This window comes from Serpula lacrymans, assembly GCF_000218685.1.
Source record: "Serpula lacrymans var. lacrymans S7.9 unplaced genomic scaffold SERLAscaffold_6, whole genome shotgun sequence".
NCBI classification, from domain to species: Eukaryota; Fungi; Basidiomycota; class Agaricomycetes; order Boletales; family Serpulaceae; genus Serpula; species Serpula lacrymans.
Window position 1 is genome coordinate 1855862 of NW_006763295.1, and position 27350 is coordinate 1883211.

The 27350-nt window shown below is 45.8% G+C and overlaps 8 protein-coding genes across 8 annotated transcripts; 5 read left to right on the top strand and 3 right to left on the bottom strand.

The window, feature by feature from the left end:
- Nucleotides 1–2914: 2914 nt before the first annotated feature.
- Nucleotides 2915–3106, top strand: SERLADRAFT_388076 (uncharacterized protein; the record flags this gene model as incomplete). The annotated part of the gene is made up of 1 exon (XM_007317773.1): nucleotides 2915–3106. A coding segment is annotated over one exon (192 nt), but the record flags the coding sequence as incomplete, so codon positions are not given.
- Nucleotides 3107–3331: 225 nt separating this feature from the next.
- Nucleotides 3332–3766, top strand: SERLADRAFT_388078 (uncharacterized protein; the record flags this gene model as incomplete). The annotated part of the gene is given in 2 exon segments (XM_007317774.1): nucleotides 3332–3388; nucleotides 3404–3766. 1 exon segment carries the CDS (start codon nucleotides 3406–3408, stop codon nucleotides 3577–3579), a length of 174 nt encoding a protein of 57 aa, XP_007317836.1.
- Nucleotides 3767–10119: 6353 nt separating this feature from the next.
- SERLADRAFT_407992 (uncharacterized protein) lies at nucleotides 10120–12099 on the bottom strand (the record flags this gene model as incomplete). Its single annotated transcript, XM_007317775.1, has 6 exons — nucleotides 10120–10206; nucleotides 10415–10885; nucleotides 10940–11065; nucleotides 11119–11364; nucleotides 11437–11460; nucleotides 11860–12099. The coding sequence occupies 6 exons, from the start codon at nucleotides 12097–12099 to the stop codon at nucleotides 10120–10122; spliced, it is 1194 nt and encodes a 397-aa protein (XP_007317837.1).
- Nucleotides 12100–14888: 2789 nt separating this feature from the next.
- SERLADRAFT_466249 (uncharacterized protein) lies at nucleotides 14889–15669 on the top strand (the record flags this gene model as incomplete). The annotated part of the gene is made up of 3 exons (XM_007317776.1): nucleotides 14889–15057; nucleotides 15106–15265; nucleotides 15398–15669. Coding segments are annotated over 3 exons (510 nt in total), but the record flags the coding sequence as incomplete, so codon positions are not given.
- Nucleotides 15670–21780: 6111 nt separating this feature from the next.
- SERLADRAFT_466255 (uncharacterized protein) lies at nucleotides 21781–22609 on the bottom strand (the record flags this gene model as incomplete). The annotated part of the gene is made up of 3 exons (XM_007317777.1): nucleotides 21781–22023; nucleotides 22085–22334; nucleotides 22425–22609. The coding sequence occupies 3 exons, from the start codon at nucleotides 22564–22566 to the stop codon at nucleotides 21936–21938; spliced, it is 480 nt and encodes a 159-aa protein (XP_007317839.1).
- Nucleotides 22610–22901: 292 nt separating this feature from the next.
- Nucleotides 22902–23420, top strand: SERLADRAFT_437442 (uncharacterized protein; the record flags this gene model as incomplete). The annotated part of the gene is made up of 1 exon (XM_007317778.1): nucleotides 22902–23420. The coding sequence occupies one exon, from the start codon at nucleotides 22902–22904 to the stop codon at nucleotides 23418–23420; it is 519 nt and encodes a 172-aa protein (XP_007317840.1).
- Nucleotides 23421–23629: 209 nt separating this feature from the next.
- Nucleotides 23630–25238, bottom strand: SERLADRAFT_388089 (uncharacterized protein; the record flags this gene model as incomplete). The annotated part of the gene is made up of 5 exons (XM_007317779.1): nucleotides 23630–23719; nucleotides 23776–23898; nucleotides 23968–24029; nucleotides 24090–24162; nucleotides 24219–25238. A coding segment is annotated over one exon (569 nt), but the record flags the coding sequence as incomplete, so codon positions are not given.
- A 315-nt stretch (nucleotides 25239–25553) lies between these two features.
- SERLADRAFT_466263 (uncharacterized protein) lies at nucleotides 25554–27339 on the top strand (the record flags this gene model as incomplete). The annotated part of the gene is made up of 2 exons (XM_007317780.1): nucleotides 25554–25831; nucleotides 25987–27339. The coding sequence occupies 2 exons, from the start codon at nucleotides 25599–25601 to the stop codon at nucleotides 27125–27127; spliced, it is 1374 nt and encodes a 457-aa protein (XP_007317842.1).
- Between the last annotated feature and the right edge of the window lie 11 nt (nucleotides 27340–27350).

A 27350-nucleotide genomic window follows, 5' to 3' on the forward strand; every position in this document is an offset into this window, starting at 1 on the left:
ACACTCCCCCCTGATGCTACACCTCCCAAGCATTAGCTCCCCCCTGATCTAACAAGTCCCATCATCTGTCTGAACATGTCAACTTTAGGCTTAGCCAGAGCCTTGGTCAACAAATCAGCAGGCATTTCAGCAGTGGGCACAAAGGTGGGAGCAATTTGGCCAGAGCCAACAATATCTTTCAACCAATGCCAGCGTAAATCAAGGTGCTTCATTTGACCATGGTGTTCAGGATTCTTGGACACAGAGATGGCAGATTAGTTGTCAATGTGAAGGATGGAAGGAGAGGTGATAGGATAACCCATTTCCTTCAGCAGATTTCGCATCCAGCAGATCTCCTTGCCAGCTTCAACAGCTGCAATATATTCTGCCTCAGTGGTGGAAAGAGCAACAATGCTTTGAAGTTTGGAACTCCAAGAGACAGCACCAGATCCAATCTTGACAAGGTAAGCACCAGTAGAACGTCCAGAGTCCTTGTCACCACCATGATCAGCATCAGAAAAAGTGGTGAAGAGTTCAGTGGAATTAGGATCAGGGCCAAGGACAAGTGAGTGATTGAGGGTGCCTTGCAAGTAGCGGAATAAGTGCTTGACAGCACCCCTGTGAGTGGGCCCAGGATTGGAATTGAATCTGGCAAGAACTCCAACAGTATAGGTAATGTCAGGACGAGTGGTGGTGGCCAAATACATCAGAGCACCAACAGCAGCAAGATAGGGAATGTCCTTCATCAGTTGCACTTCTTCTGGTGTCTTGGGAGACATATCCTTGGTGAGGCGTGAACCAGGGTCCATTGGAGTGGACACAGGCTTGCAGTCCTTCATGCCAAAGCGCTCCAGAATGTCCAGAGTGTACTGATGTTGGGAGAGGGTGATGGTGTGATTGCTGAGGTCTCTGGTGATGGAAATGCCAAGTAGGTAGGAAGTAGGGCCAAGATCACGAAGTTTGAAGTGCTGAGAGAGGTCCTTGACCACCTAGGCATTCACCCCAGAAGATATTAGGAAATCCAGACTCTGAAAGCATGGTAGTGATTCTTTCAGAGAGAAGCCTGTTTGCTCTTTCTGCAACTCCATTCTGCTGAGGCCTATTCCGGGTGGTATGCTGTCTGACAATGCCATGATCATCTGTGAATTGCTCAAACTCCTTGGAGATGTACTCTCCCCCTTTGTCATCGCGCAGAGCCTTGATTTTTCGCTCTAATTGAGTCTCAGCATAAGCCTTGAAACTCTTGAAAGCATTAAAGACATCTGACTTGGCCTTCAAAGGGACAACAACACGAAATCGAGTGTAATCATCGATGAAGGTGACCCAATATCGATACCCAGAGAATAAAGGGGAGGAGACTTGGTGTACATCAGGGTGAATGAGGTCTAAAGGGTGAGCAGAGCGATGAGAAGATGAAGGGAATGGGTTGGCAGACATTTTTCCAGACAGATATGGTTCACAGATAGGATCAGGAGTAGATTTAGACTCAAGTGTCATTCCAGTAACAAGCTTTCCTTGTGTCAATTTCTTGACATCAGCATAGTGGTGGTGAGCCAATCTTCGATGCCAAAGGTTTAAGTCAAGTGGAATTGTTGCAGAAAAGTGTCCCAATTCAACACAAGAAACAGTGGATTCATCAAGGAATGCAGCATTATTGTTGTTGATGGTTGCAGTGAATAAGAGAGTGTTGCCACGTATGAAGGACATAGATTGAGATGAAATGATGACTTTAAAACCACTTTGACGAGTTAAGTACAAGACTGAGAGGAGATTATTTCGAAGATCTGGTACATGCAGCACTCTGGAGAATTCTACAGCCCTTGATTCCTTGCCATTGATGATAGGGTTAAACACCACAGTACCAATACCAGCTGAATAAACAACAGTATGATCTGCTAGCTTTTGTGAGGCAACAATAAACTATAACAAAAACGAAACCTGTCTCCTTCTGCACTTGCAGGGAGTAAGGGGTTTAATGAGCTTGAGGTCGACAGACGCTAGTAAATATAGCGAATAGAGGACTTTGAGAGGTAAGCTTCAAAGGTTTTTGTTGAGGAGTAAAGCGGGTAAATTCAGTAATAGAAAATTAAGGAGCCATACATGAATAGGTAAGGCTTTATATAGTGAACTGTTCGTTCCTCAGACCGAAAGAAGAATATACAAAAAGTGGTCTGAGGAATCAATCGGCCAATAAGAAAAAAAGAGAACAACTATTGTACGACTTTTAACTTGATTAATCAGCGGTGAGAGATTTGTACTAATAATAGAGGTTTGTTACGCGTGTTCAGGAACAACCGTATCCTCATAATGAGGTACAATCCTGAACAAAGTGTTTATTAGTGTATCCAGGCTTTACTGGGGCTTGGAGCTGGTTGGCAAAATGCCTACTACCAGTCCCTACCCAGTGTGCTGGCTGGCTGGGAGCGATACCCAGTCTTTGATCTGTGATATAAAATGGTAGCGATGGTTAAGAAAGCCTGTGAGGGCTATGAGAAGTAAAATGGCAAATGATACCTCTAGCCCTAGAGCCAGAGGTGTAATGGGAAAAGCATTCAAGAACCAAGACATAGCAAAGATAAGAAAATAATAAAATGGTCCTTACAGCTTTATGGGAACACGATATGGTGCATAATTGCGAATCCAGTGACGATGAGGTGTCATATGAGAAGTGGCACCTGTGTCTGCATTCCAATCAATGTTGGCATCAAGCTGGAGAGGGCAGTGTAAGTCAGAGGGATGAATAGAGTGGAGGCTTGCATTTCTAGCCGACTCTGCAACCACAGTAGAAAAATGATATTTTGCACCAGGTATGGCAGATTGATTACAATGATGGCAGTTAGGAGATGAGCAAGAACAATGAGTAGGAGCAGAATATGAATGAGGAGTACATTTAGTTTTATCCATGGTGTGGAAATGAGCTGGCAAAGCAGTGGAGGTGGATAATGGAGAAGGTCCAAAAAGTGCACAGAAAGGTGCAAAGGGTCCAAAAGAGTCCAAAAAAGCGGTCCAAAAGCGGTCCAGGAGGGTGCTAAGGCTTCCTAGTGATGCTACAGGGTTACACCTGTGTTCCCCTTTCAATACTATACTGATATTAACAGAGAAATTGCCTCGAGACAGTGTTGATTAAAAGGGCTTGTATATGAGTCAACAAAGTGACTTAAGCTCCCCAAACACCGCAGACTGAGAGAGGCTCTGGGCAACAGCAAACTGAGGCAATGCAAGCGAGCTTCACAGTCTATAGGCTTGTTCTATCTGATAATGGACAGAGCAGAGAAGATTGGAGCTTTATGCAAGCACCAGATATGCCAAAAAGCGAAAATATAGGCCAAAAAAATCGAAATTGTCACAGGGACAGATGGAGTGGATGGATTGCCCCCAAAATATAGGTGTGGAGAGCGATTATATGGTGCAATAGATAGGCCAAGTATGGCCAGAAACGAAGCACAGGGAGTGGAGGAGTATAATAGGGGTGGAAGTGGTGATCAGAAAATGATAGGGGCTCACAGGGAGATCAAACTCAAAATCCACCACTCTGAGGAGTCTCCTAGGGTTTTCAAGGTCGTAGAAGACAATGGTAGGAGTTTGGGGACGATCAGATAAGGATTGGGTGAGATATGGCACTGATAAGGCCAAAAAAGCGTCCAAAATGAGGTTCCAAGCAACAAAGGCTTATAGGGAGTGATCCAGATGGAATCAAAGTGAACAGAGATGATAGAGAGGGTTATCAGAGACCCAGAAGACAATTTGCAAGAGGGATAAGCAGTAGGGTGCTTGGATGATGAGGTATGAAGTCAGGAAGATGGCTAGAGCACAGGGCTCATAACCTGTTCAATTGAGAACTTCTGGGAAGTGTCTAGCCACTTGCTGAGAGCTAACAGGGACAGAACTAGAGTCCAGTATGAGTAACTATATTATCAGAGAGTACAGAATGTGTACAGTACCTAGAGTCCAGTATGAGTAACTAAAGAATAGGAATACTGGACTCTGCAATACTAGTCCGAAGTTTTGTAAACAAAGGTAAACAAATCAGCCACAAAGGCAAAATTATAGAATGCTCAGTGAATACTGAACAATACAGCAAAAGAATAAAGAGGAAAGTGATTTAGAAAGAAGGGAAAATAGATAGCACAACTAGGTGCAGAATCACCAAAACTAACAGTATGTACCGTTGACTGGTCAGAGAGTAAGGAAAGGGATCACCCCTTAGGTTTCAACAAGTTAGTTGTGAGGATACAACAGGAGGACTCACTGAGGAGTCTCCTGGATTTATTGTGGTATATATACTACTACAGGTTGTTTGTACATGTTGTACTATACAGTTGATAAGGCAGTGGCTGATGATGTCAGAGGGCGCAGCCCGTGTGACCAGCTCCACTGTATGAGAGATTTGTAGCTAAACTAAGAATAAAGGCAATGCCACGCGAGAAAGAGGAGTTTGAACAAAAGGGAAAGTGCCGCATGGCACGGAGTGTAAAAACTATAGTAAAGGTCAAAGCGGAGAATGAAAATAAAATAAAAGGTCCGAAAATGTGTTATCGTAACAGAAGCCATTCTACATAACAAAAAGAACAGAAAAGGATACCTATATTTAGTCAAATGGAAGGACTACCCATCGGCCAAAAACTCTTGGAAAGAAGAAGCAAACCTACAAAATGCTTCTGAGATCCTGAACAAATATAAAAAGAGACACAAATTGTGAAGCATACCAACAGGATCCCCTCCTATGCACTTTTACCAAGAACAACCATGTCTCAGACCACCCCCACCGACCAACAAACCCTTCCTCCTTGTTTTCCCCCTTACCTTGCCGAACCACCGGTGCTCACCAAAGAACAATGGACACTGTGCCTTGCCCTCACTCGTGAACAAACCGACATTGTCAACGCCACAGAACTGATGTCAGATAGGCACGCCTACTTTTATCTATTCCACCAGTCTAAAATTACTTTCCCTAACGCCACTTACCCATTGGATATGTTCCATCGCTGGCAAAACTCACTCCTTGTTGCCAATGAACTACATGCAGTCACCATCTCACTGGGTTTGTTGTCATGCACCAAAGTTGATTGGTAGCTATTAGATTTAGCCATGTGACCTCACATAGCCACCTGACCACAGGGAGTGCATAAAAGCAAAGTGGACCAGCCAGGGATTGAACCCAGGACCTCTGCCTATATATGGTGGTGCTCCAACCAACTGAGCTACCAGCCCTTGTACTAATGTCAACTCATGATGTGTGTTGTCTAACAAGGCTAACAGGCTTTGAGCTTGACTATTCCAACAGTAGCATGGACAGGTGTCAAAAATGAAGTGAATATTCAAAAGACTCGCCTTTGCGCCACACAAGCACAGTGCCACATGGAATAGTAATCAATATTGCCTTTTTCAAACTTGTGGCTGATAAGCACCACTTCTATTAGGCAATCCAGTCGTGCTCACCTTTGCTTTCCATTCGGTACTTTCTGCATTTTGGCATTTTGGCAAATTTTTGCGTCGCCACTGGCTACACATTGTGCCCTTGGTTTTATTGTTCTCCCTTACCTTTTTTGCTTTACTCAGTCCCACCATGGGTCCCTTACTCTCTTTTTTATTCTCACCCGACGGTCGCTTTTGGATCCCTATTCTAGTCCATTTCCTCGTCACCTCCACCCTCCTCCTACTTGTCTTCTTTGCTCCCCCACAATACCTGATGTCACCACTCTCTATCTGCTTCCATCACCAATCCGTCGACCATCACGTGCCACTGCTGAAATCAGCAAAGCCCCGGCGGCTGGTCCAAATTGGGCAACAGGTCCATCTTCATGATGTCGATTTTCCATTGTACACTATCAAATCATCAGTTGCTTGTCTTGCCTGGTTGGAATGTGGGTGGGTAGTTTCCGAGCTGGAGAAGCTTCATTCCCTTGTGTTGCCTATGTACATCACTGTCCCATTCACTTGGGTACATTTATCCTTTGTCCTTTGTCTTCGCTACAGCTACACCTACCACACGCTGCCTGGGACTTACTTGTTCCAAATTGGAACTACTCCTCTCCCTCCCTTGTTTGACCAGGTGGTCCAATACAGCCAGTCCATTGGTAAGGCCATGGAACCATCAGATTTGGACTAGGTGGTGAACCAGTGGCTCCAGTTCCTTTTTTTTTTCAGCAGAGCATTCATTTACAGTGCAATTAATTTTGATTTTTGAGTCATTTCTATGGACACATTTTTTTAGAATGCCTGACTGACAATAAAGGAATTGTGTTGATACTGATATTGTTTTGCTTTACCTTTTTTTTACTGCATTTTCCCATGACTTCATGATTTTCTTGCTCTCTTTCTGTTATTGGACTTTATTTTATGGCTGTACAAACCTGTGACATCACTTACACAGCATTTATTGTTCTATCCCTTTTTTTCCCTTATTTTGACGATTTTATCCTGTACTACCTACGCAGGGTTTGTCAGCATACATTCCTTCCTTCATGTTCTTTCTCATTCTGTTTGCACAGCTATACTGTGCATAGCCTACCTTTCTTTTACTATATAAACCCCTGTATTTTACCTAGTAAAAAAACAATAAGAACTCCAATCCAGACTTTTTCTCTAATCTCAAGTTCACTACTCTGCTACTTGTGATCCAGTGTGGTCACAACACTTCCCACTGCTACCACTGTTAATTGCTATCATTGTCACTTGTTACTTTTGAAAGTCATTATCATCCCTTTCAATTAGAGTCCTTCTGAACACTACAGTCTGTGCGTCAGGAGCCTGCTATCACTGGGAACCTTGTCACCTTGTCATCTTGTCATTCTCAAACCTACCTTGTGCTACAATTAGCAAGGTAGTGCTGGTCTATACTCGTCATAAAGCCCCTATCTTCTATCAATTCAACTATCCCTCCTCCTCAAAAGCCACACCTATACATCTCTGGGTTTGACTTTGAAGAATTGTCATACATACCACCCCATGAACAATCAGAGCACCCACTGTTCTAGGAAGCAAAGCCCATAAACAAGTTCTGTGGAATCTGGGAGGATTGTGTGTTAGTTTGTTTTGTGTGTGGTTTTTTAACAACAGTTCTCATCATCAACATTGACAGTAGAAGAGCTTACATGAGACAACAACTCTGTATTGAGTATTGGAGCAACTTTGCTCATGGGACACTTGCAGATAGAATCCCTGGAATGACACTTGAGGAAGAGTTGCAAGAGTGGAGAGAGAGAAGCAGTCAAAGCCTTCCTGCATTTAGGGGACCAGACAGTATGCAACAATGCAAGGAATATCCTTGCCCAATGAGTGTATCTCACTCCCCTCCCCCAGATTTGCTGTCCCTTGCCTCAACAACGGGACATCCATTTCCAGGGCAACACCACCCACATTTGCCGCAGCAGCCTCAACCAGAATCTCACCCATCATTGCCAGATCTCATTCTACCCACGCCTGCTCCACCATCCCCACCACATTCCTCTATAACTGACTCAATAGTCCCCGTAGCCAACGCAGTAGAAGAATTGCAGGGCATATCAGCTCCTATGCAACCAACAATGCCCCTCCTCCAACTCTCTCGACCCCATTGCAACTGCCGACTACGCCGCCAGTGCCCAGAGCCGGTACTCCTTATCCCTTTGGGTTGCACACCTTGCGTGCAGCAAACAAACCGGAGGTTGACTCCCACGTTGAACAACAACTTGTCTCTGGATGGAAGGTTGTTGAGGACCAATTAAGATGCTGCACAATCCCCTCACTGTGGGAGCAAGAGGCCCTCACCAATTTCTGATTACTCCAATTCCACTCACTCACCTCTTCCGGATGACAATATTGCCCTCATATTTGACATTACTATGCTTGTCAAGAATATGATCATTGTGTCATTTACTGTTGTTACCATACTTGTTCTGTATGTGGTCTAGATGCGCCCGCACACCAAGCTAATGAATGCAACTGGCAATGCAACTGGCAATGCAACTTACCCTTTGTAGCAGATAATTGGGGATTAGACAACGAGCATAACGACCTTGACAAAGACGCACAGTACAACGTAGATGGAGAACTAGGAGACTTTGGAGCAGTCTGAACCTAAAAAGGGGGTAATGTTACAAACTGTGTTCTCTGCAGACTTCACTTCCTTTCTAAGTAGCTATACACCGCTACTTACCTTTACTTTCCCACATACTGTTACCTATTATTATTTCACTTGTCAATGTTTGTTCAACACAAACACCTACCCTAAAGTAGACAAGTATATATATACACCTGTATTGTAGTTACCATATGATTGTACACTTCAACAGTGTAACTTGGTATTCATCAGTTTGAACCTCATTATCAGAATATGTCTCAAACCCATTTATAAACAGGCTTATCAGAAACTACTTCACATCCAGAAACCCCCCGTGTTACCAGACTTGCACATTCCAAGCATAACACTAAGAAAGAGAAAGATGAAAACAAGAGCCTCTTCCTAGCAAAGTGGGAAGATATGTCTCATTTCACAACACTACTCCCACCAGTAGGAATTCACATTATTTAATACATCTGATTGACACACAGTTGGCCTCCTGTGTATTAGAGAGTTATTGCTGACATACATGTAAAATCATGTGACAGGCAATCTCATAAATTTGAAACCATACAGTATATTGTTTTGTTACTACAGCCAATGATATATATTTTTCATAGTTTATAAAGCTTTTGGATGCATTTTTATAAACAGATGGCAAGTTTAACTGGGCTATCTGTGAAAGAAACACATACAGTTCTGTCTTCCTTGTAGTGACTGTAGGTTTCTGGTGAGGAGTAAAGTGGGTAATTCAAGTAATAGAAAGCTAAGGAACTATACATAAATGTGTAAGGCTTATATAGCTAACTGTTTATCCCTCAGACCGAAAGAGGAATAAAAGGAAAGTGGCCTGAGGAAGAAATCAACCAATGAGAAAAAAAATAACTATTGTATGACTTTTAAAGATCAATCAGCAGGTGAGAGAATGTACTAATAATAAGTGTTGTTACGCATGTTCGGGAACCATATCCTCATAGTGAGGTATGATCCTGACTAGAGCATTTATTAATATCTCCAGGCACTGATGGGGCTTGGAGCTGGTTGGTGAGATCTCTACCACCGGCCCTTACCCATTGTGCTGGCTGGCTGGGAGTGATACCCAGTCTCTAATCTGCGATACAAAGTGGTAACGATGGTTAAGGAAGCCTGTGAGGGCTATGAGAAGTAAGATAGCAAAAGATACCTCTAGCCCTAGAGCCAGAGGTGTAATAGGAAAAGTGTTCAAGAACTAAGACATGGAGCGAGAAGATAAGAAAATAATAATTGGTCCTTACAAATGTCTCTCAATCTTTAGGTAGCATTTTGAGTAAACAGATAAAGAATCAATCAACTGCTAAAGAATATGTACATCATGAGTGTCCTATATATACTATGGGGAAGTCAGCCATGAGGCGCTGACCGAGAAACATGTGTTAGCCTTGAGGCGCTGACTGATGATGACATCATGGTCCGGACTTGATCTGTTTGGGTATTATATTATACTACTACAGAGTATTTGTACATATGTACTATACAGTTGATGAAGGCAGTGGCTGATGATGTCATTGGACACAGCCTGTGTGACCAGCTCCACTATGTGAGAGATTTGTAGCCAAGAATAAAGAAAAGCAGTGCAGCGCAAGAACATGAAGTGTGAACAAAATGGAAAGTGCCACATGGCACAGTGTGTGAAAACTATGAAAGAAAGTTAAAGTGGAGAATAAAATTTAAGGGTCCAAAAATTGTGTATCGTAACAAAAAGGTTGTTTAATCATGTGGTTTGTGCTAGTGAAATAGTAGTAGTTGTATCATTGATATTTATAGCAATGCTTTGATCCAAGTATAAGTTATGTTGGAGATTTCTGGAAGTGGCTGCAAGGTATTGCACCAGATTGCAAGCCCACAATTAGCGGCACCAGTTGCAATTGATTATTGGGAAAACCCTTATCTTTGCAATGCAACTATAATCTAATTGTAATCACTGGGTCTGAAACCTGTAATCAATTGCAATTAATATTGCATCCCCTTTAGGAGTATCTGAAAAACAATATTTTTTTGGCTTTGCAAGAGGCAAAATAAATTACAATAATTTATTCCAATTGTAAGTATGGTATTTGTACTTACAGGGATTTGAACCCGCGACCACCCCACTTGCAATAGCCATTGCAACCAGGTGTTTTTTTGAATATAACCACTCCACCAATGGGCTGACATTACCATAGAAGTGTACATCAATATAACTAATTGTTCTGCTGGATTGCTTGTAATGTACTTATGAAGTGATTGCAACACCACACAAGTATCAGCAAAGGTTGATTTGTAAAAAATATGTTAGAGTATGAAATCAAATAGCTACTTGGTACAACAAGTGCACTTTGTAATAGTGGTACCAATTTCAGTACTACCTGTAGCTACTTCTGCAGACTTCCCTTTACCACTTTGACCCTTCTTGGTTTTCATCACTAGTGCATTGGTAATATTATCTCTGGGCTCCTCCTCTAAAATATCAACTCCATTAGTGCCAATGAGCTTGCGAGAGAAAATGACATCAGTAGATGAAACATTAATCTGCACTGCAGATGGTGCAGCAGTTGCCACTACTACTTCAGTATCATTGTCATCAGAAGAAATATCCATTTTGGTCATTGCTTGTTCAACTTTTTTGTTATAGTGATCTTCTTGCCCTGCTATAACTGCCTGCATAGTCTTGCAAGAAGAAAAAATATACCAGTCAAAGATTTTGTATATCTCTTTGACTTGTTTCTTGTCAGCTTTCATAATGAGGATTTTTGTGTAGTTGCAGAACAGGTAAAAGTACTTTAAACCTGATTTAACACTTTTGCCATCATGTGGAAATTCTTCGTCAGGAGAAACTAAGAAAGCAGCCTATATAGCAAGATCAGAATGACAGCTGCTCAGAATAGTCTACTTTTAACTCACCACAACCGCTCCACATGCTAGAGATCCTGGAGTATTCATAGTGACATCCCATGTTTTTGCATTACTTTTACCACCAGCATGGCCACCCTCAAGTGACTTTGGTCCATGAAATGCGACTTTGAGAATCTGAGCAACAATGGTAAGTCAGGTCTCATACATGATTTTAGTGACTACATTACCTTGGCAATTCCAGTACTTCCAAAGACATTTTTCATGTCCATTACACCATCAGGAAACAGGACAGATGGGAACATATCATACTGCATTTGCTCTCCAACCAATTTGGCTCCTTGTAATATTTTCAGCTTTGGAACTGAGGTCCTGTCAAAAAAGGACTTCAAAATAATGCTGCGGGAGACCAAATATTTTGCTGGCTTCGCCACAAATTTTGAAAATGACATGTGGACGGCCACTGTGTAGCCTTTCTTGAAATTTAGATTATAAAAAAACAATTTAGTACTTTTACATATGAAATGAATGGCGTATAACAAACATACCAGGTTGCCAAGATGCTGGCTATCCTTCATTAAACAATGAAAGTGGATGGGAATGAATTCATGCAGTTCTCTAATTTGTGCCTGCTCTTCTACAAGTGCTGATGCATAGCGTTTTGGAGAGTCTACTGTTGGCACATCGGATCCAGCTGGCCGTTCTGCTTAAAACCACAGTAAATTTACCAACATATCAACCATAATCCCATATTTCTTTGCGAGCTTCCCAATCTCCTCATCATGAGCAATGACCTCCTTTGGGACAGCTGATGCCCAAGTTCATGTAGGCTGCTTTGCCTTAAGCAATGTATTGTCCCTTTTCAGCTGCCTATTGTCATTGCAGATCTCATGTAAGTGCAGTTGCATAGCCTGAAGTCCTGTGATGATGTTTGATTTTTATGATCTGCAGAAGGCAATACATTTACTTACTTTTCTGAGCTCCGCAATGGATGCACCATCTCCTAGCATTGCAAGTGCCAGGAGATCCTGTCTATGGCTGCTATTAGATGACCAGGCCTTAGATGTGTGCTTCTTGTTGCCAGGTCCATCACAGCTCTCCTCCAAATCATTGCAGTCGTCAGTTGTTTCTGAAGAAAAGACACCATTAAAGTTCTCTTGTTCATCTGAGTCTGAATTGCTGTCATGTTGTCTTGCACCGTGTTGAGGCATCTGGCTGAGAAATATTGGGTCACGTCAATGCTGGGAGGGCAAATATAAACAGCAAGACTTTAAAGCAGTTGCAGCCAACTTACATAAAATGAAGCACGAGGATGCTGTGTTTCCATTATGTATACATTGTAACATGAGGATGCAGCAAGCCTTTGGTGTGTTGGATGTATTATGTTCATATTACATCAAATGTCTTTTCTTCTGTTGTTTCCACTACCAATGATGTTACCATTACAAATAATGAACACCAGCTTTTGTTTGTTGTCATAGTTCAGAGGAAGGACCGGAAACAAGCTTGGATATAAAGGAGTTGGTAGAAATGTGCAGCTACATAACAAATGCACAATCAAGCAGATTAGAATCTTTTTCAATGAAATTGATGATGTTGTATGAGACTTCCTTGCTTGTGAGTAGCCTTCTCACTCAGCTGGGCACCTCCCAATAGTTCAATGCACACCAAATTGTCGATGATAGCAACCGCAAATAGATGGTGCTGGTTTGGGCATCAATAAGAAAGTAGGGGGTGAGGAGGAGGTGGGAGAGGGATGGGAGGATGGGGGTGGATGGTGTAAGGTCAAGCCTCCATATCATGTTTGATCACTGAGAGCTTTCCATTTGTTTAAGCCTCTATGTCAGGCACTGAATGAGCAATTGCCAATGTCAAGTTAAGATTGTCAAGCTGCCAGCTCCTTTTATCAAAGCTTCTAGCATCACATAGGCATTGTAATTGCTTGCCCAAATAAATGATATACTCTCCATCTCCAACAACAGCTACAAAATGGCCATTTGGTGAGTTGGTAACAGATATAGTAAAGTTTTTGGTGTTGCCTATTTCTTTGATTGAGAGGACCTGCTGGCATAGTGTCCTCCTGAAATGTTTGAAGGTTTCCTGATAAGGCTTTGTGGTTATGGGTATCTATGAGTTTCCCAGACAAGTCCATGCTACATCTGAATGCATCATGGATCCACATAGGCACTGTGACACGAAGAAACAACACGGTTGTAAGAAAATCATTTGATGATCATAAGATCAACAATAAAAACACAAAACAGATGTTGAAGGGAGATTGTGTGGTTTGAAAAAAATAATCAGTGATATGTGGTGTTGTAACAACCAAGAGTTAGTCACTCTGGCGCACAACTAGAACCAACTATAGAGACAATGATGAGGGAGTGGTTACCCTTTAGACTTCAACAAGTTAGTTGTGAGGATACAACAGGAGGACTCACTGAGGAGTCTCCTTGATCTATTGGTCTATATATACTACTATAGGTTTGTTTGTACATGTACAGTTGATAGAGGCAGTGGCTGATGATGTCATGGGGCCTAGCCCGTGTGACCAGCTCCACTGCATGAGAGACTTGTAGCTAAAATAAGAAGAAAGGTAGTGCAGCGCGAGAAAGAGGAGTTTGAACAAAATGGAAAGTGCCACATGGCACAATGTGAGAAAACTACAGTAAAAAGGTTGAAGAGGAGAATGAAATTTAAAGGTCCAAAAATGTGTTATTGTAACAGGTGTGGTGTATGTGATAGGATGAGTGGTTGCGCTTGTATAAGGTGTCCATGGTAAATGCATTTTTGTCAGTCAACTATGGATAGGAATGATTGCCAGCATATTTCTTGTGGAATGGCTTATGGTTGATAGGTTTGAGAACATAATTCAGCATCAAGTTTACGGTAGGAATGATGGTACTCTTGGGTATGACAAGTAATGAGCAAGATTCAGAGTCTAATAGAAAATTAGTGATCAAATGAATGCGAATAATTATCCTATCAGTCTACTCACCCACTTATCCTGACCCAAAATCAGCCTGGCAAGCCAAATAGCAGCAGCAGCTATCAATGATGAAGGTGCAGCCAACAATCTCCACTCTAGGCATTGAATCTCAAGGGAGTACTTGGCAATTGTGCAAGCCTTCACATCATATTTGTCTGCCTTGCTAATCCGCCTCAAACAGTGCATTGGGTTGGGATAACTCAAATCCCAGTCAAGCATTTTCAAGACATAGCGCTCTGCTTGGAGAATTTCAGTTTTGGTGTACAAAGAATCAGCACAGTACAAGAAGTGTGCAATGGATTGACAAAACCGGATAAACCCGGTCTCTGCCAAAGCAGCCATTGTTCTCCATGGAGTTTAGCCACCACTCCATGAAGTCACCATTGTTCTCCTAGGAGCACAATTGTACTCCTAGGAGTCATTATACTGTAGCGAGTAGCACCTCCGACTATAAGTAGTAGGGGGTTTAGTATAGGAATACCTCAGTCGTTTCTATAGCCTCTCGGGCAGCGGCTGAGGTATGTTACATTACATTTATTAGAGATCACCTTAAACTAACATCTATTGTAGTTTCACTTAGGTAAATAATAAAGTCGTTTCTATAGCCTCTCGGGCAGCGGCTGAGTTTCACTTAGTTTTATTACATATTACACATGTATAGATTAGAGGCAAAAAGTCCCAGTGTGGCACAATGCATTCATCACCCATCAAATGTCTCCGGACATTTGAGAAGTGGCTCCAGTGCAGTTTATTCTGTGCCTTCCCAAAATGTCTGGTTCGAGACTAACATTACAATACATTGCAACCAATGCCAAGCCATTTTCAGAATCTGCGACAGAATATACAGTTGCGGAAAGTTATCCAGTATTCCCCCACTGTCTTATTTATTGAATATGGACTTAAGGCTGACAATTCGAATCACAAAATCATCCACTACTACTTACCAAAAGAAGATATCTTACCTAAGCAGATAAGATGACTCTTGCGCTTACCAACTTGCTTGAAGGGTCCGACAGCTTTCATGCACTTGAGCTTGAAATCTTTCTGATCTTGTCTTCGTTATCTATCCTTTCAACGTTTACCCCATCCCTAGCAAGCATAATGGCGGAAGAGACACCCCAACAGCCGCTATTTACATGTCTCTCATGCTCAATCGCTTTTCTCTCTGCAGAAGACCAGAGTGAGTCCTCTTAACCAACCTAGCTCCTAACATCTCACATTCGTTTAGGGATCCATTATCGCTCGGACCACCATAGGTACAATATGAAGCGTCGAGTGGCCTCTCTTCCTCCCGTCAGCGTTGCAACTTTCAATGAGAAGGTTATCCAGAGGAGAACAGAGACCGCTATCATGTCATCGCCCAAAGGCTCGAGTTGCGAAACTTGCGGGTGAGCTTCTTTAATTTGTTTCGTTTTTTCTTTTAGTTCTCTACTTCAACTACCCTCGTCTTACTTCGCGCTGGATGTGTGATTTATCGTGATTTTTAAATATTGATGTTCATGCTTTCTTTTTACCGATAGTAAAACATATACCACTGAGGGTGCTTACCGATCTCACATCAACTCGAAGAAGCATAAGGAGAACGAAGTCAAGGCTGCCTCTAGACCAAAAGTAGATCTCGTAGATCCCACAGATCCCGAAACGCAGGGCCAACCAAACGGCGAAACCGTCGCCCCTGCTGCTGCCTCCTCCCCTCCCGCCTCACCTAAACCATCCCCGCCGTTCTCGTCTTCTAAAGACGTCAGCACTCTCGTAGATGCCGATGCCTCCGATGACGAAATCACCCAAACTATCGATGAAAAAATAGCGGCCGCCCGATCCAAACTCTCCCCCTCCAACTGCCTCTTCTGCCCGACCTCCTCCCCCTCCCTCTCCTCCAACCTCACCCACATGTCCATCGCCCACTCCTTCTTCATCCCCGATGCCGATTACTTAGTCGACATCACCGGCCTCGTCACCTACCTAGGTGAAAAGATCGCCGTGGGGAACGTGTGCATTTATTGCAATGATAAGGGCAGGGAGTTCAGGACGTTGGAGGCGGTGAGGAAACATATGGTTGATAAAAGTCATTGCAAGATCGCATATGATACCGAGGATGATCGGCTCGAGGTATCGGATTTCTATGATTTCACCAGCTCATATCCGGACGAGGCACAGAGGAAGAAGCGGAAACAGAAACAGAAGCTGGTGTCCAGCAAGGCAGAGGCTAATGGGAAGGCCGAAACCGATGTTTGGGAAGACATCGGAGAAGATGGCAGCGGTAGCGACGTTGACGAGATCGTCGACGAAGAGGCCTCGGACGAATCGGAGGAGGGCGATTCTGATTCGGACAGCGTACCAGACAATCAACTCAGTTACGGTGACTCTAACTACGAGCTTGTCCTGCCATCAGGAGCTCGTATAGGTCACAGGAGTATGCGCCGTTACTACACTCAGTCCTTCCATGCCTATCGAGGCGGCAAAGAGGAAGATCCAAACTCGGGTGCTGCCATCGTTCGCCGACTTTTGGCTGATAAAAACTCAGCTCTCGTGCCCAGAAAAGGCGGGTATGGAGCTTTCGGACAAGGGACTGAAGTAATAAAGGCAAGAAATAGAGGAGAGGCTCGTGAAGCCGGACGTCACGTACGAGAGTTTAGAGATCAAAAGCGAAGAGAAGACTTCAAGACAAAGGTTGGCTTCATTCACAACAGCCAGAAGCATTTCCGCGACCCACTCCTCCAAGTAAGTAATCCCATATTCTGTAAACCAATAAATTTTGACATTCAATTTCTAGTAATCCAAGTAATCGCGAAGTGTTTAAAGAGTCATATTGTAGCCTTTGTATCGTCATATCATTTTTGCAGTAGTTTGTTTTCTGCTGTGAAATGTCTGTCTAACACAAATATAAAAAAGGGAAAAACATGACGTAGGAGATATATCAAAGGAACGACCACCACAAGGTCGATCTTGTCTTGAATAGAGGGTATAAAATAACGTGCGATCGATAGCAAGAATAAACAGAAAGAAAAATAATAAAAAAACTAATACAAATATGCCGCAGGAACGACACCTTCCTGTCCAGAGTGAGGGTTCCTCGCGTACCACCAACTGTACACAGAGGGTCAGTATAGTCATGACAATACGACTAGCCCACTTACGCATTATCCCGGTCATCCAGTACTTCCACCTCAAGCCCAGCTGTCAGAGGCATCTCCCCTTCCCCAGAACCATCAAACGAATAACGAGCATGAGCAGGCCTGCTAACTTCTTCTTCTGCAGCCAATGTACCAATGACAGCATCAGATGGCGTTTCAGCCCGTAGATAGTTGCTCGCATCAGGCCCAAATGGATCAGGTTCAGCAGTTGGGGTCACTGCGCCTTCTCGGGCAGCCTCTTCCTTCTCTATGTTGAAGTTGTTGAAAGGGCTTTGGGTACCAAGAATGGTTGTACGGGTGGCTGCATTGATGTGTTCCAACAAGGAAGAGGGTCGATGACTTATCGAATCGTCGTCTTCTTCAGCAGGATCGACTTTTCCAAGCTTGTCGTCTCTGCGAGAGAAAAGCGTCCACAGAATACCGATCAAAGCCAAGAGGAAAACGACCCCGGCGGCGATGGCAATCGAGATAAGGATGACCACACCAACAGCGAGGAAATCTTTTCAAGACACGTTCATTAGTACGTAGAGCAAATGATAATGACGGGCACACTTACGATGCTGGCTGAAGCTGAAGCTCGCGTATGAATAGAACAGAGAAGATACGAAACCCAAAGTTCCTTGAGATGACATCGACGAGAAGTAGGGAATGAAGTTTGTGCCATCGAATAGAACAGACGACGCCGTGCCAAAGGACGAATCAGCCAACGAACCGGACAACATCAACATGCGATCAGACTCGATAACACTGTTGGCCGCATGCGTGTTCTGCAGAGGCACCATCACCAACTGCGAAACGTTCGTTGTACTCTGAAGGCTCGAGCCTGTGTGAAAAAGCTTATGAGGCGGCTGACATTGACAAGGTAAGTAAATAACTCACCAATATTGTTCCAAGAAACACCATTCCAGAAGGACAAGAATGGCGATGAACCATCGCTGGTACTAAATGGAAAATATATTTAGAGCAACTTCTTTCCTAGGTTCAAGGGACTCACCGGCCAGCTGCGAAGATACTGCTAGCATTCGTGTTGTCCACTTCCAGGGCGGTAACAGGACCAGGAATATCAGCACCACTGCCAACTGCAGTCCACGTTGTATTTGAGAAACTGAATTGCGCTACGTTCGCAGGCGTGTTACCAGACAACACTATAGAGCCTGCCGCAATCAACAGCTCTTGGTTGTTCTGGCGAAAAGCACATCAGCCCGAAATCAATCACAGAAATAGTGAAAATAACGCTGACCCCAGCGTACTTGACTGACGAAACCTCCCCTTGAATACCATTTCCAAGAGAGTTCCACTGGCCCATAGACATATCGAATGAACATATACCTGGGCAAGGAAGCGATCCGGCTTGTGAGAATGAACCCGCAACGATGATGAGATTAGGTTTGAACGTCGATGTCGTGATAGAACGAACAACCACCGGTGACCCTGTGCTAGACCGGAGAGCTTGAAGACTCGAGGTGTTCCATCCTTGCGTCATGAGGTCATACACAGCCAATCCGTTCGCGCTAGTTCCTCCCAAAGTAAACTCTCCACCCACAAATAGCTGGTTATCATCCACCAACAGAGCGCGAACCGTCCCATTAACTTGAGACCCTTGCAGACCTGTAAGAGTGGAACTACTAGAGTCATAGATAGCCAAGGCTTGGGATTCCGTTGAAGACGACGAGGAAAATGAAAAGTTGCCTCCGATGATAGCAAGCTCCTTGGACGAAGTACTATTAGTCCAGAATGCTCCTGCAAGGACGGCAGGGGCAGGGGCGGGAGGTAGCGTTGGAAGAGGGGCGGGCTGATCACCAGTCGTCTGCCTCGCAAATAAGTTGGAGAACTTGATATGAGGTATCCAAGCAACAGGTCCACGACGATGATGAGACCTACGCTTCCTGGAAGAAAGAGGCGATGAAGACTCCATGGTATCGTCGAGCTGAACTCCGAGAGGCATGACGTTCGGGCCATTGTTCCCATTAGACAGCATAACAAAGCCACTAGCGCCGTACTGCGCCATATTCTCTAGATTGCCTGCCAAGAACTGCGATTGCCCCTGCCCATTACTAGATGAGGTGCCATTACCCACAAAGGTCATATTCCCAAAGACGAATCCTCCGCTATTCACCCATGATCCCGTACTAATCCCCCATGTCGCAAATCCAGAAGCATCCATTCCCATATTCGTTCCAGGGGCAGATAAAACCTTGGAGAAGTTGCCAGCGATTTGGATTTCTTCATTCGCAAGGGCGAGTCTGACCACGTTACCATTAACTCCAGCATTCAACCCAGCCCAGGTGTTTGCCTGTACATCATACATGGCTACACCACTCAGTTTTCCTTGCGTAGAGTTCGAGCTCGTGTCAGCGAAGGAGCCACCGACATAAAGCTGGTTGCCGTATAAAGCAAGCGAAGTGACAGGGCCGTTCAAGCCATTGTTAGATAACGTAGCCAAAGCTCCGTTCTTGTAAACAACGATGTTCGCAGCTCCAGAAGCTGGACCGGTGGACAACGTGAATGTACCTCCCAAGAAAATGGCACCAGAAGGATGTTGGACGACAGCAGCAATGGCCGCCGAGGAAGTCAAACTACTCACTCCGCCCAAGCCACTGAACAGATCGAATCCAACATTATCGAATGAGGTTTCGGTCGTATTGGGCAGCGCTGTCGTAGCATCAGCAGTAGAGCTCGAAGAAATCGGCCACTCGAAGAATCCGAAACCCTCCTGACCTCCCTGGCTCAGCGTCCCATTACTCCCACTAGAGCCCGATGCGGCGTTAGAGCTAACATTGGCAGAAGTCAATACCAATTGCACATTGCCGGCCACCAACTCATACTGTCCCCCTTGACCACTACCTGTGGGAGTTGCCGCGAGGGTCAAAGATACGGTCGTAACGAAATTAGAAGAGGAAGGAATGATCGGGCCGCTATACACGAGCGTAGCTTGATCTGCCGTGTTCGTTTGCGATACATTAGTGACCCATGGGCTTTGTCCGCCACCAGGAAAGACGGTGATCTGGACTGAAGTGCGAAGACTGCAGTCTTGGAAATCCGTACAGCCGGGAACGATGAGGTTCACATCATAATTACCTGACGCGGAGACGTAGGGCATCCATGTGAAACTTGGAGCCTGAGAAGCAGGGGTGCCTACAGCAACTGTGGAGACGAGAACGGTCTGCAAAGTAGCTGGAATATTCGTGTTTGCGTTTTTTTGTGTCCATGTTCCAGTGCTCGTCGAGTTTGATGGGTTAGGAGCATAGCAGGACTGTGTGTTGTTGCTGCTAATAGCAGACGCGAACGCTCCTGTAGAAAGAAGCTGGAGAATATGTAATCCAGCCGAAGTTCCAGTCCACCCTGAAAGCGTGATCTGCACACCCGACAGCGTGACAGGGCCCGTAAACAAGAAGTCCTGATAGAGTATAGACGAGTTCGTAGATAACGGACAGGTGGTCGAGCAAGTTTGGTTTTGACCTGTCACAGGATCCACGTATGATAATGTTTGAACAGCATTATCAGGAATCGAGGTCACACTTCCGATCTAGTTAATTTACAGTGTGCGTAGAATGAGAGCGATGCTCGTACCTGAAAGCAGTGGTACCATGTCCACTCTGAAAAGTGTTTCCGAGACGCACGCCGTATGCACTGATCGAGGAGTAGTCGCGCACAGTGATCAAAGCTGTATTTCCGTCTGCGGCAAACCACGTGTTTCCAGGACCATCTGGACCAGCAGGACACAAGATGTTTTGAATATTACTATACGAAGGGTCCGTCGATGAAGGGGACCCTTCTATTTCCGCTCCTTGCAGTGGTATGGGGACGAGAGACGAAGAGAAGGGCGATGCACCAGGAGAAAATGGGACATTTGGGTTATTTGTATTGTTGAGAGGAGCACCAGTGCCAAAGGACGTCGAGAATGAACCGGAGAAAAAAAGGCTAGATTGTGAATAATTCGAAGTGATAGAGAGGACCTCGCCCTCTGCACCAGCCAAGCCCTTGAAGGGTGCCGCCGACCACGAGTTGGCATGGGCATCCCAGACCGCAACTGACGAGCCCGGGGAGGTGAAGTGGCCTCCTGCCCATACCTTGCTGTTTGCTGTGTCGCAGTACAAAGCGTTGATCGCGCCGTTTGGCCCATTAGAGCCAAGGGCGGTGAATGCGCCTGATGAAGGTGTATAGGACGCGATGTTGGCAGCCGAGGTGCTGCCTATGGACGAGAAAGAGCCAGCAAAGTAGAAGACGTCGTTCAGAGCACACCCTGCTAGTATTGATCCACCCGAATTTGTTGAGCCGAGGCTAGCCAATGCGCCTGAAGATGTGCGTGACAGAAGAGAAGATGTCGATGGATCAAAAGTGACGGTTGAAGAATTGTCGAACAAATCGAGACCTGCAAAAGCACCTGCGAGACCTACTGAGCCCATGCGGTCGAAATCGACGAGGGGAAGCGATGCAAAGGCGACATTAGAAAGAGAGAGAAGAGCGAGGAAAAGACTTGTTCGCGACTGCGTTGAAGGGCATTTAAGGTGATTGACCATTGCGGGTATGGATTTGAAGCATATATGAGCTTTCCGAATATGCAGAGGGTATCAGTGACCCCTTGGTCCAAGGACAGCGACGATGGCAGGAAACAGAAAAGAGGCGAGGATTCGAAGTTCTTGTTGCGCGTGCATGTCGCGTCGTCAACAAACAACAATCCAGTCCACGTGCTCACGTCCCACGGTCCATGGTCCATCCCATGGTCCACAGGTCCACAGGTCCACGGCTCAGTCACTATCACTCTACAGTCTAAGCAAACAAACGCATGTCACATTATTCTGACTGCCCTGTCTGTGCAGCAGCGCTCCAGATGGAAAACAAGTACGGTATTGTTCATGTCCACCACTCCCTCTAGACCCGACTGCAGACTATCCTTCTAATGAGTACCTTCGCGTCTACTTGTCTATTCGCTCGCCGTCTTCACAGTAACAGAGCTCATGTCGACACCAGTTCCCACTGATTGCAGATGCGACGAGCCCGCATCTAAGGATCTATAACAGCCCATACCAGGTCACATCATCTGGCCTTTGGGAGCATAGATCAGGTACTCACTGAGGGTGTCTATACCGATGCAGATTGGGTCTTTTTGCATCCGTCTGCAGTATCGTATTGTCCGAGATCTGCTGCGACAAAAGCAAGTGCTTTTCGTTGATTCTAGCCCAGATTTCACTAGGTGTCCCGTAATGAGCAAGGTACCGCGTGAGATAGACATCTTCACCGGGCGCCGGGGCGTATTTATAAAACCCAACTACAGCGAGCGAGAGCAGGAATGTATTGCGCCAGAAAGGAGTGTTGAAGCCAGCTGTTTCCCAATCCAGGTTGTGTTTTTTTTCGCAAAGGATTCCATGTTCAGTTCGAGAAAAAAAGGTAGATAAAGACAGAAAGGCTCTACCTTCGCGCGGGTATTGCGTGGCATCCTGGTGCTCGTCGTGGTGCTCGTGCGAATGACTGTCATGGGATGCGAATCTCCGTTGCAGGATATGTGTTGCTGCTGGCTTTGGACGGACGAGCAGCGCTGCTCGTGCCACGGACATGTTGTTGGTATGCGGAGAGGATCAAGCTCGTGTATAGCCGGCCCTCAATCCGACATCGGGTCTCATTGACTATTACGGCAACTCCATCCTGCTTTACGGGCTCTCCTCCTACGGTATCACCCGAGCCTACCTTCCTCACTACCACATCCCGGTGCATCCCATCCATCTTCTCGCACACCGGGATATTCGTATGGCTGATTATTCTCTTTCACGATCTGGGCATATCACTGGAACGCGATTCAAAAAATGACCACATTCAGGACCTGTCAGCCTCCACCCAGGTTAAAATGCTACGAAACGCGATCCTCTTCAACGCAACATCAAGGCAAAAGACAATGACCACAAAGACTTTCCGAGAGCAACCTCCCCATCTCTCCCCGTATCTCTCTCGCTCCCCACTTGTGCCAACCGCCACTGCGACCGACGAAAAGCATCCAACCCAGCCCTTTCCAGACGTTGAACACCCCTTGCCTCTTCTACCTCCCTCAGAACCATCACAGCCCCACATACGCACCCTACCATCATCCACCAGCACCCAGCTAACCTCCCCATGGTCCTTCGTCTCCCTTTCCTCCTCCGACTCCTCCGAAACCATCACCCTCCCCATGGCCCATCATTTCCCCGAACTAAACGAGCCCCCATCCGACGAGTCGCTCTCTCCTGTTGCACGCGCGATAGTTACCCCAGCAGAAGTCTTATTCTTACTCAACCTTCTCGACGATCTAGATGCCGACGCTTCCCAGGAAGTGGCAAGAGTAAAGATGGCTATACGCGAGACTCACATGCTTATCAGCGAGTATAAAGAGAACAGACCTGGCATAAATAAACATCATCTGCCGTTGTTGGCTTTTTGACCGCGCTGTACCTTTTTGCGTGGTATATCACTTGAATGACATGTCATTAAACTTTACCATGCGCGATGTTTTCAACCAGACGTGTCGCGAAAGACGACCGCCCGTATACGACCCGTTAGCGCTAGTCAGCCACAGTTGTGATAGGGGCTCCTCTAAAAAGGACATGTCTCAATCATCATACCCATTAGAGTCACAAGCTCCGATAGCGGTGAGGCTGACCAGAAACACAACACCGTGACAGCCATCTCCCTGATCCACTGATTCAATCCACCGCACAACTTGATCCACATCCAACATGAGTGAGCAACCACCCACCTCCCTTCTGACAGACACAGCACTGATCAATCCATCTCAGGCGAGAGACAAACCCCCCACCGTCGTCAGTCCACTCTTGATGAACAGACCATGAAGGCGCTCGAGAGACGTCTCAGTAACAGGCCAGAGAAAGAAGAGTTGGTGGATCGTAACATCCTCAAAGGTAAGTGTCATCTTCAACGGCACAAGACGCTGCAAGATCCTCATACTACTCTTGCACGTGCCCCCACAGAGGACAACGTTGCGCCTGCCCTCGCAGCCGCAAAGGAGAGGCTTCAAAGGTCTCAGTTAGAGGTTAGTCACAGCCATGCTCTTAGATACTGGATACGATGATCGATGATGGTTTAATCGCAGGACAAAATCTCTCAGGCGTTGCAGCAGCGCTCCAAGCCCGAAGATCTCGTGAACAAAGGAATCATTGCAGGAGGTATATCCCACTCCCACACCAAACCAAATCAAACACACTCAACGGTTTTCCACCAGATCAATTTGCACCAGCATCCGCTTAAACCCACAAGCGCTCAGTCTCAAAACCCAATCTTGTATAATACAACGATGTTCCCCATTATGAACGTCAACTTGGATAGCTGTACAATAGTTGTGCCTATGAAATGGTCTATGAAACTTGTATTTTATGTAAACATCAAACGGACATGATAATGGTAGATAAATAAGAGATGAGACGTACTGAAAAAAAGAGTGGGGTGATGTTGATTTCGAAAATGGTTATACCGGTCCATCTACTCGCGAGGTTTCCTCATTCTATCTCTCATCTCCCTAGCTGCCCTCTTGGTTCCCTCGCCCCCTGCCCACCCACGCCGTCTCAGCCAACCGACCAGTCTAGGCGTGAACGCCGCCGTGAGACCCACTCTAACGGGCAAGAACAGCGTCTTGTGAACGGTGTAAGCCAGCACGAGCATCGCATACAGACCCTCGTGGCCATTACCGCCACCACTTGGACTCTCGATCTCGTCTCTGCCAGGTTCCGGTGGCTTAGAGTGCAGCAGCCCCGCAACAAGCTCTTTGACGGTGGTTGTCAAGCGAGCGACATGCTCCGCGCCTAGGAGGTTGATGCCAACGAAAGCGACACCAAAGTCCAAGGTAGAAAGGATGAGGTACACTCCCAGAGCGTACCAGCCATAAGCTTTTATAAGGTGTTTTAGTCGCTGGGACAGGGTTGCGTCTGGAGGCAAGTCGGTGCGGGTGTCATTTGAAGGCGAGGGTGGTGGCGAGGAAGAGGAAGAGGAGCGACGGGCGGGGAAGTGGTGGAAGAGGCGTGAGGGGAGACGTGATGGGCTTATTGACGGCGTCGAAGGCATCGAGCGCACTGCAAGCCTGGTCGTCATCGGAAGAATGGGTGCAGACACCCTGAAAAGTGGAATGCGAGGCAATAAGCGACGTATCATTGTTAACGATTGCAGATTGATGAAGAAAGACGGTGGCGAACGGCGAGGAGAGTGGTGAGTGAGACGGCAGGAAGGTGTGCGTACGCCGTCGGCGGCAGCGAGCAAGACTCTTTTTGGTTGCGGGTCCGACTAGCGCTGGGGCGATGAGCGCATCTGGACCGGAAAGAGCCGAATAAATCTGCAGTTGTGGCTGTGATAAATTTTGAAAAAGATCGATTGGAAGATTTTGCCAGTTTCTTGGAACGTGGTTATCCCCCACATCCTCCTGCAAATTTCACTTTTGTCTGCGAGCTGGTCACTTCATCGTCTGCTCGCCTTCTCGTCTTTTCTATACAACATCATCCTCGTTTCATGCATTCTGGAACAGCCCTTTGCGGCGGGTACGAATCTCCATCTCGATAGCATCCCTACTCCCCATCTACCACTCCACCTCTCCCTGCGCTTCTCCTGAGTAACCATGTCGTTCAATGATGACAAGGACTACTCTGCCCCTTTTGAAGGCCCCGAAAAATTACTAGAAATCTGGTTTGCACCTTCACCTGCTCACGTGCCAGATGCACTTTCTCCAACCAATGGCAGAATTGGTCTGAGGAACGTCCCCAGAAAAGTATGGGAGGACATGCTTGATATCGTCAAGTGTAAAGTCCTCAGTTCTATCGAAGGACAGGAAACAGACGCCTATCTTTTGAGGTGTGTATCTATAGTCCATCATATTACGTCTTGCACTCGCCAGCTGTCCACGCCCCCCTTATCGATGTAGATTACAGTTCCGTCCGCATCTTCGCTCTTCTTCTCTTCTTCCTGCACACAGCTTTTGCTCATTATTTCCTTTTTACTCTCCTTAGCGAATCCTCGCTTTTTGTTTTTGCCCATCGCATCATCCTGAAAACATGCGGAACCACTCTTAACCTCCTTGGTCTTCCTCGCATCCTTGAGATCGCACGCGAATATGCGTCCCTTCATTCTGTATACCGTTGCTTCTACTCGCGAAAGTCTTTCATGTTCCCTGAGCGCCAGCTTGGTCCCCATAGAGAATGGAAGGACGAAGTCAAGTTTCTCGATGACATCTTCCCAAATGGTGCGGCTTATACCGTCGGCAAAGTAAACGGCGACCACTGGTTGCTTTACATAACAACACCTGGTGAAGGGTTTGCAAATGGAGAGACTGTACCAAGTTCTCCCGAGACTATCCCGTCGATGCTCCTTCAGAAGAAGGGTGGCACGCAGGAGGATGGCCAGGATATTTTACAGGCGGACAATTCCGAACCTCAATTCAATCAAGATTACACGATCGAAATTCTCATGAGCAACTTATCTCCAGAGGCCCGAGAGACGTTCTATTTCTCCACTCCCCCATCTCCATCCGATTCCGAGACGTCCTTGGAGACGTTTTCTAACACAGGACTGACACTGTCTTCTGCCATCGGTGTCACTGATCTGTTTCCCACTGATCTAACCACGTTGGATGCGTACGCATTCACACCATGCGGGTATTCTTCCAACGCGCTGCTGAAATGGGGGGGCCGGGGTGACACGGAGTCTTCTAGTAAAGGTGGTGAAGGATATTACACCATCCATGTCACACCCGAAGAAGGCTGGTCTTATGCCAGCTTCGAATGCAACGTGCCACTGTCGACAGCTCCGTTTTCCAAAGTGGATGACATTCCTGATTTGAAAACGCTCATCAGGCGTGTTGTGAACATCTTCCAGCCTGGGCGACTTTCCCTGACACTATTCATATCGAGCATGAATAACGGCAATGCCGAGGAGGAGGAAAGCGAGACAGCGGTGGAAGCAGCGCAGAGGGCGTTTAAAGCAGCACTGTCAACCTGGCGCCCCATGTCATGTTCGTCTGATGGATCATCAGACGGAGGGCATGTGTTTGGAGACCAGGAGAGAGGAAAAAGAGGCTATAAGAGGACAGACAAGATCAACTACGAATTTGGGGGATACGATCTGGCATTTGCGTCGTTTGAGCTCCGTTGAGGGAATTGGAATTGGGGGTTTGGCAGCTTCCAATCAAGTTCTATCTATTTATTTTTTCGCTTTTCTGTGATTTGTTTTTCAAGTTTACGTTTCCAGCGCCTATGAAAGCAACAGGAAGAGATTTTTGTATTCGTTGGCGTGTTCGCAGTTGGCAGTTTTGTGTGATCTTTGTACGAGTTTGCGGTGAATATTTTTGATGATTGTATATGAGATGGGTTCATTT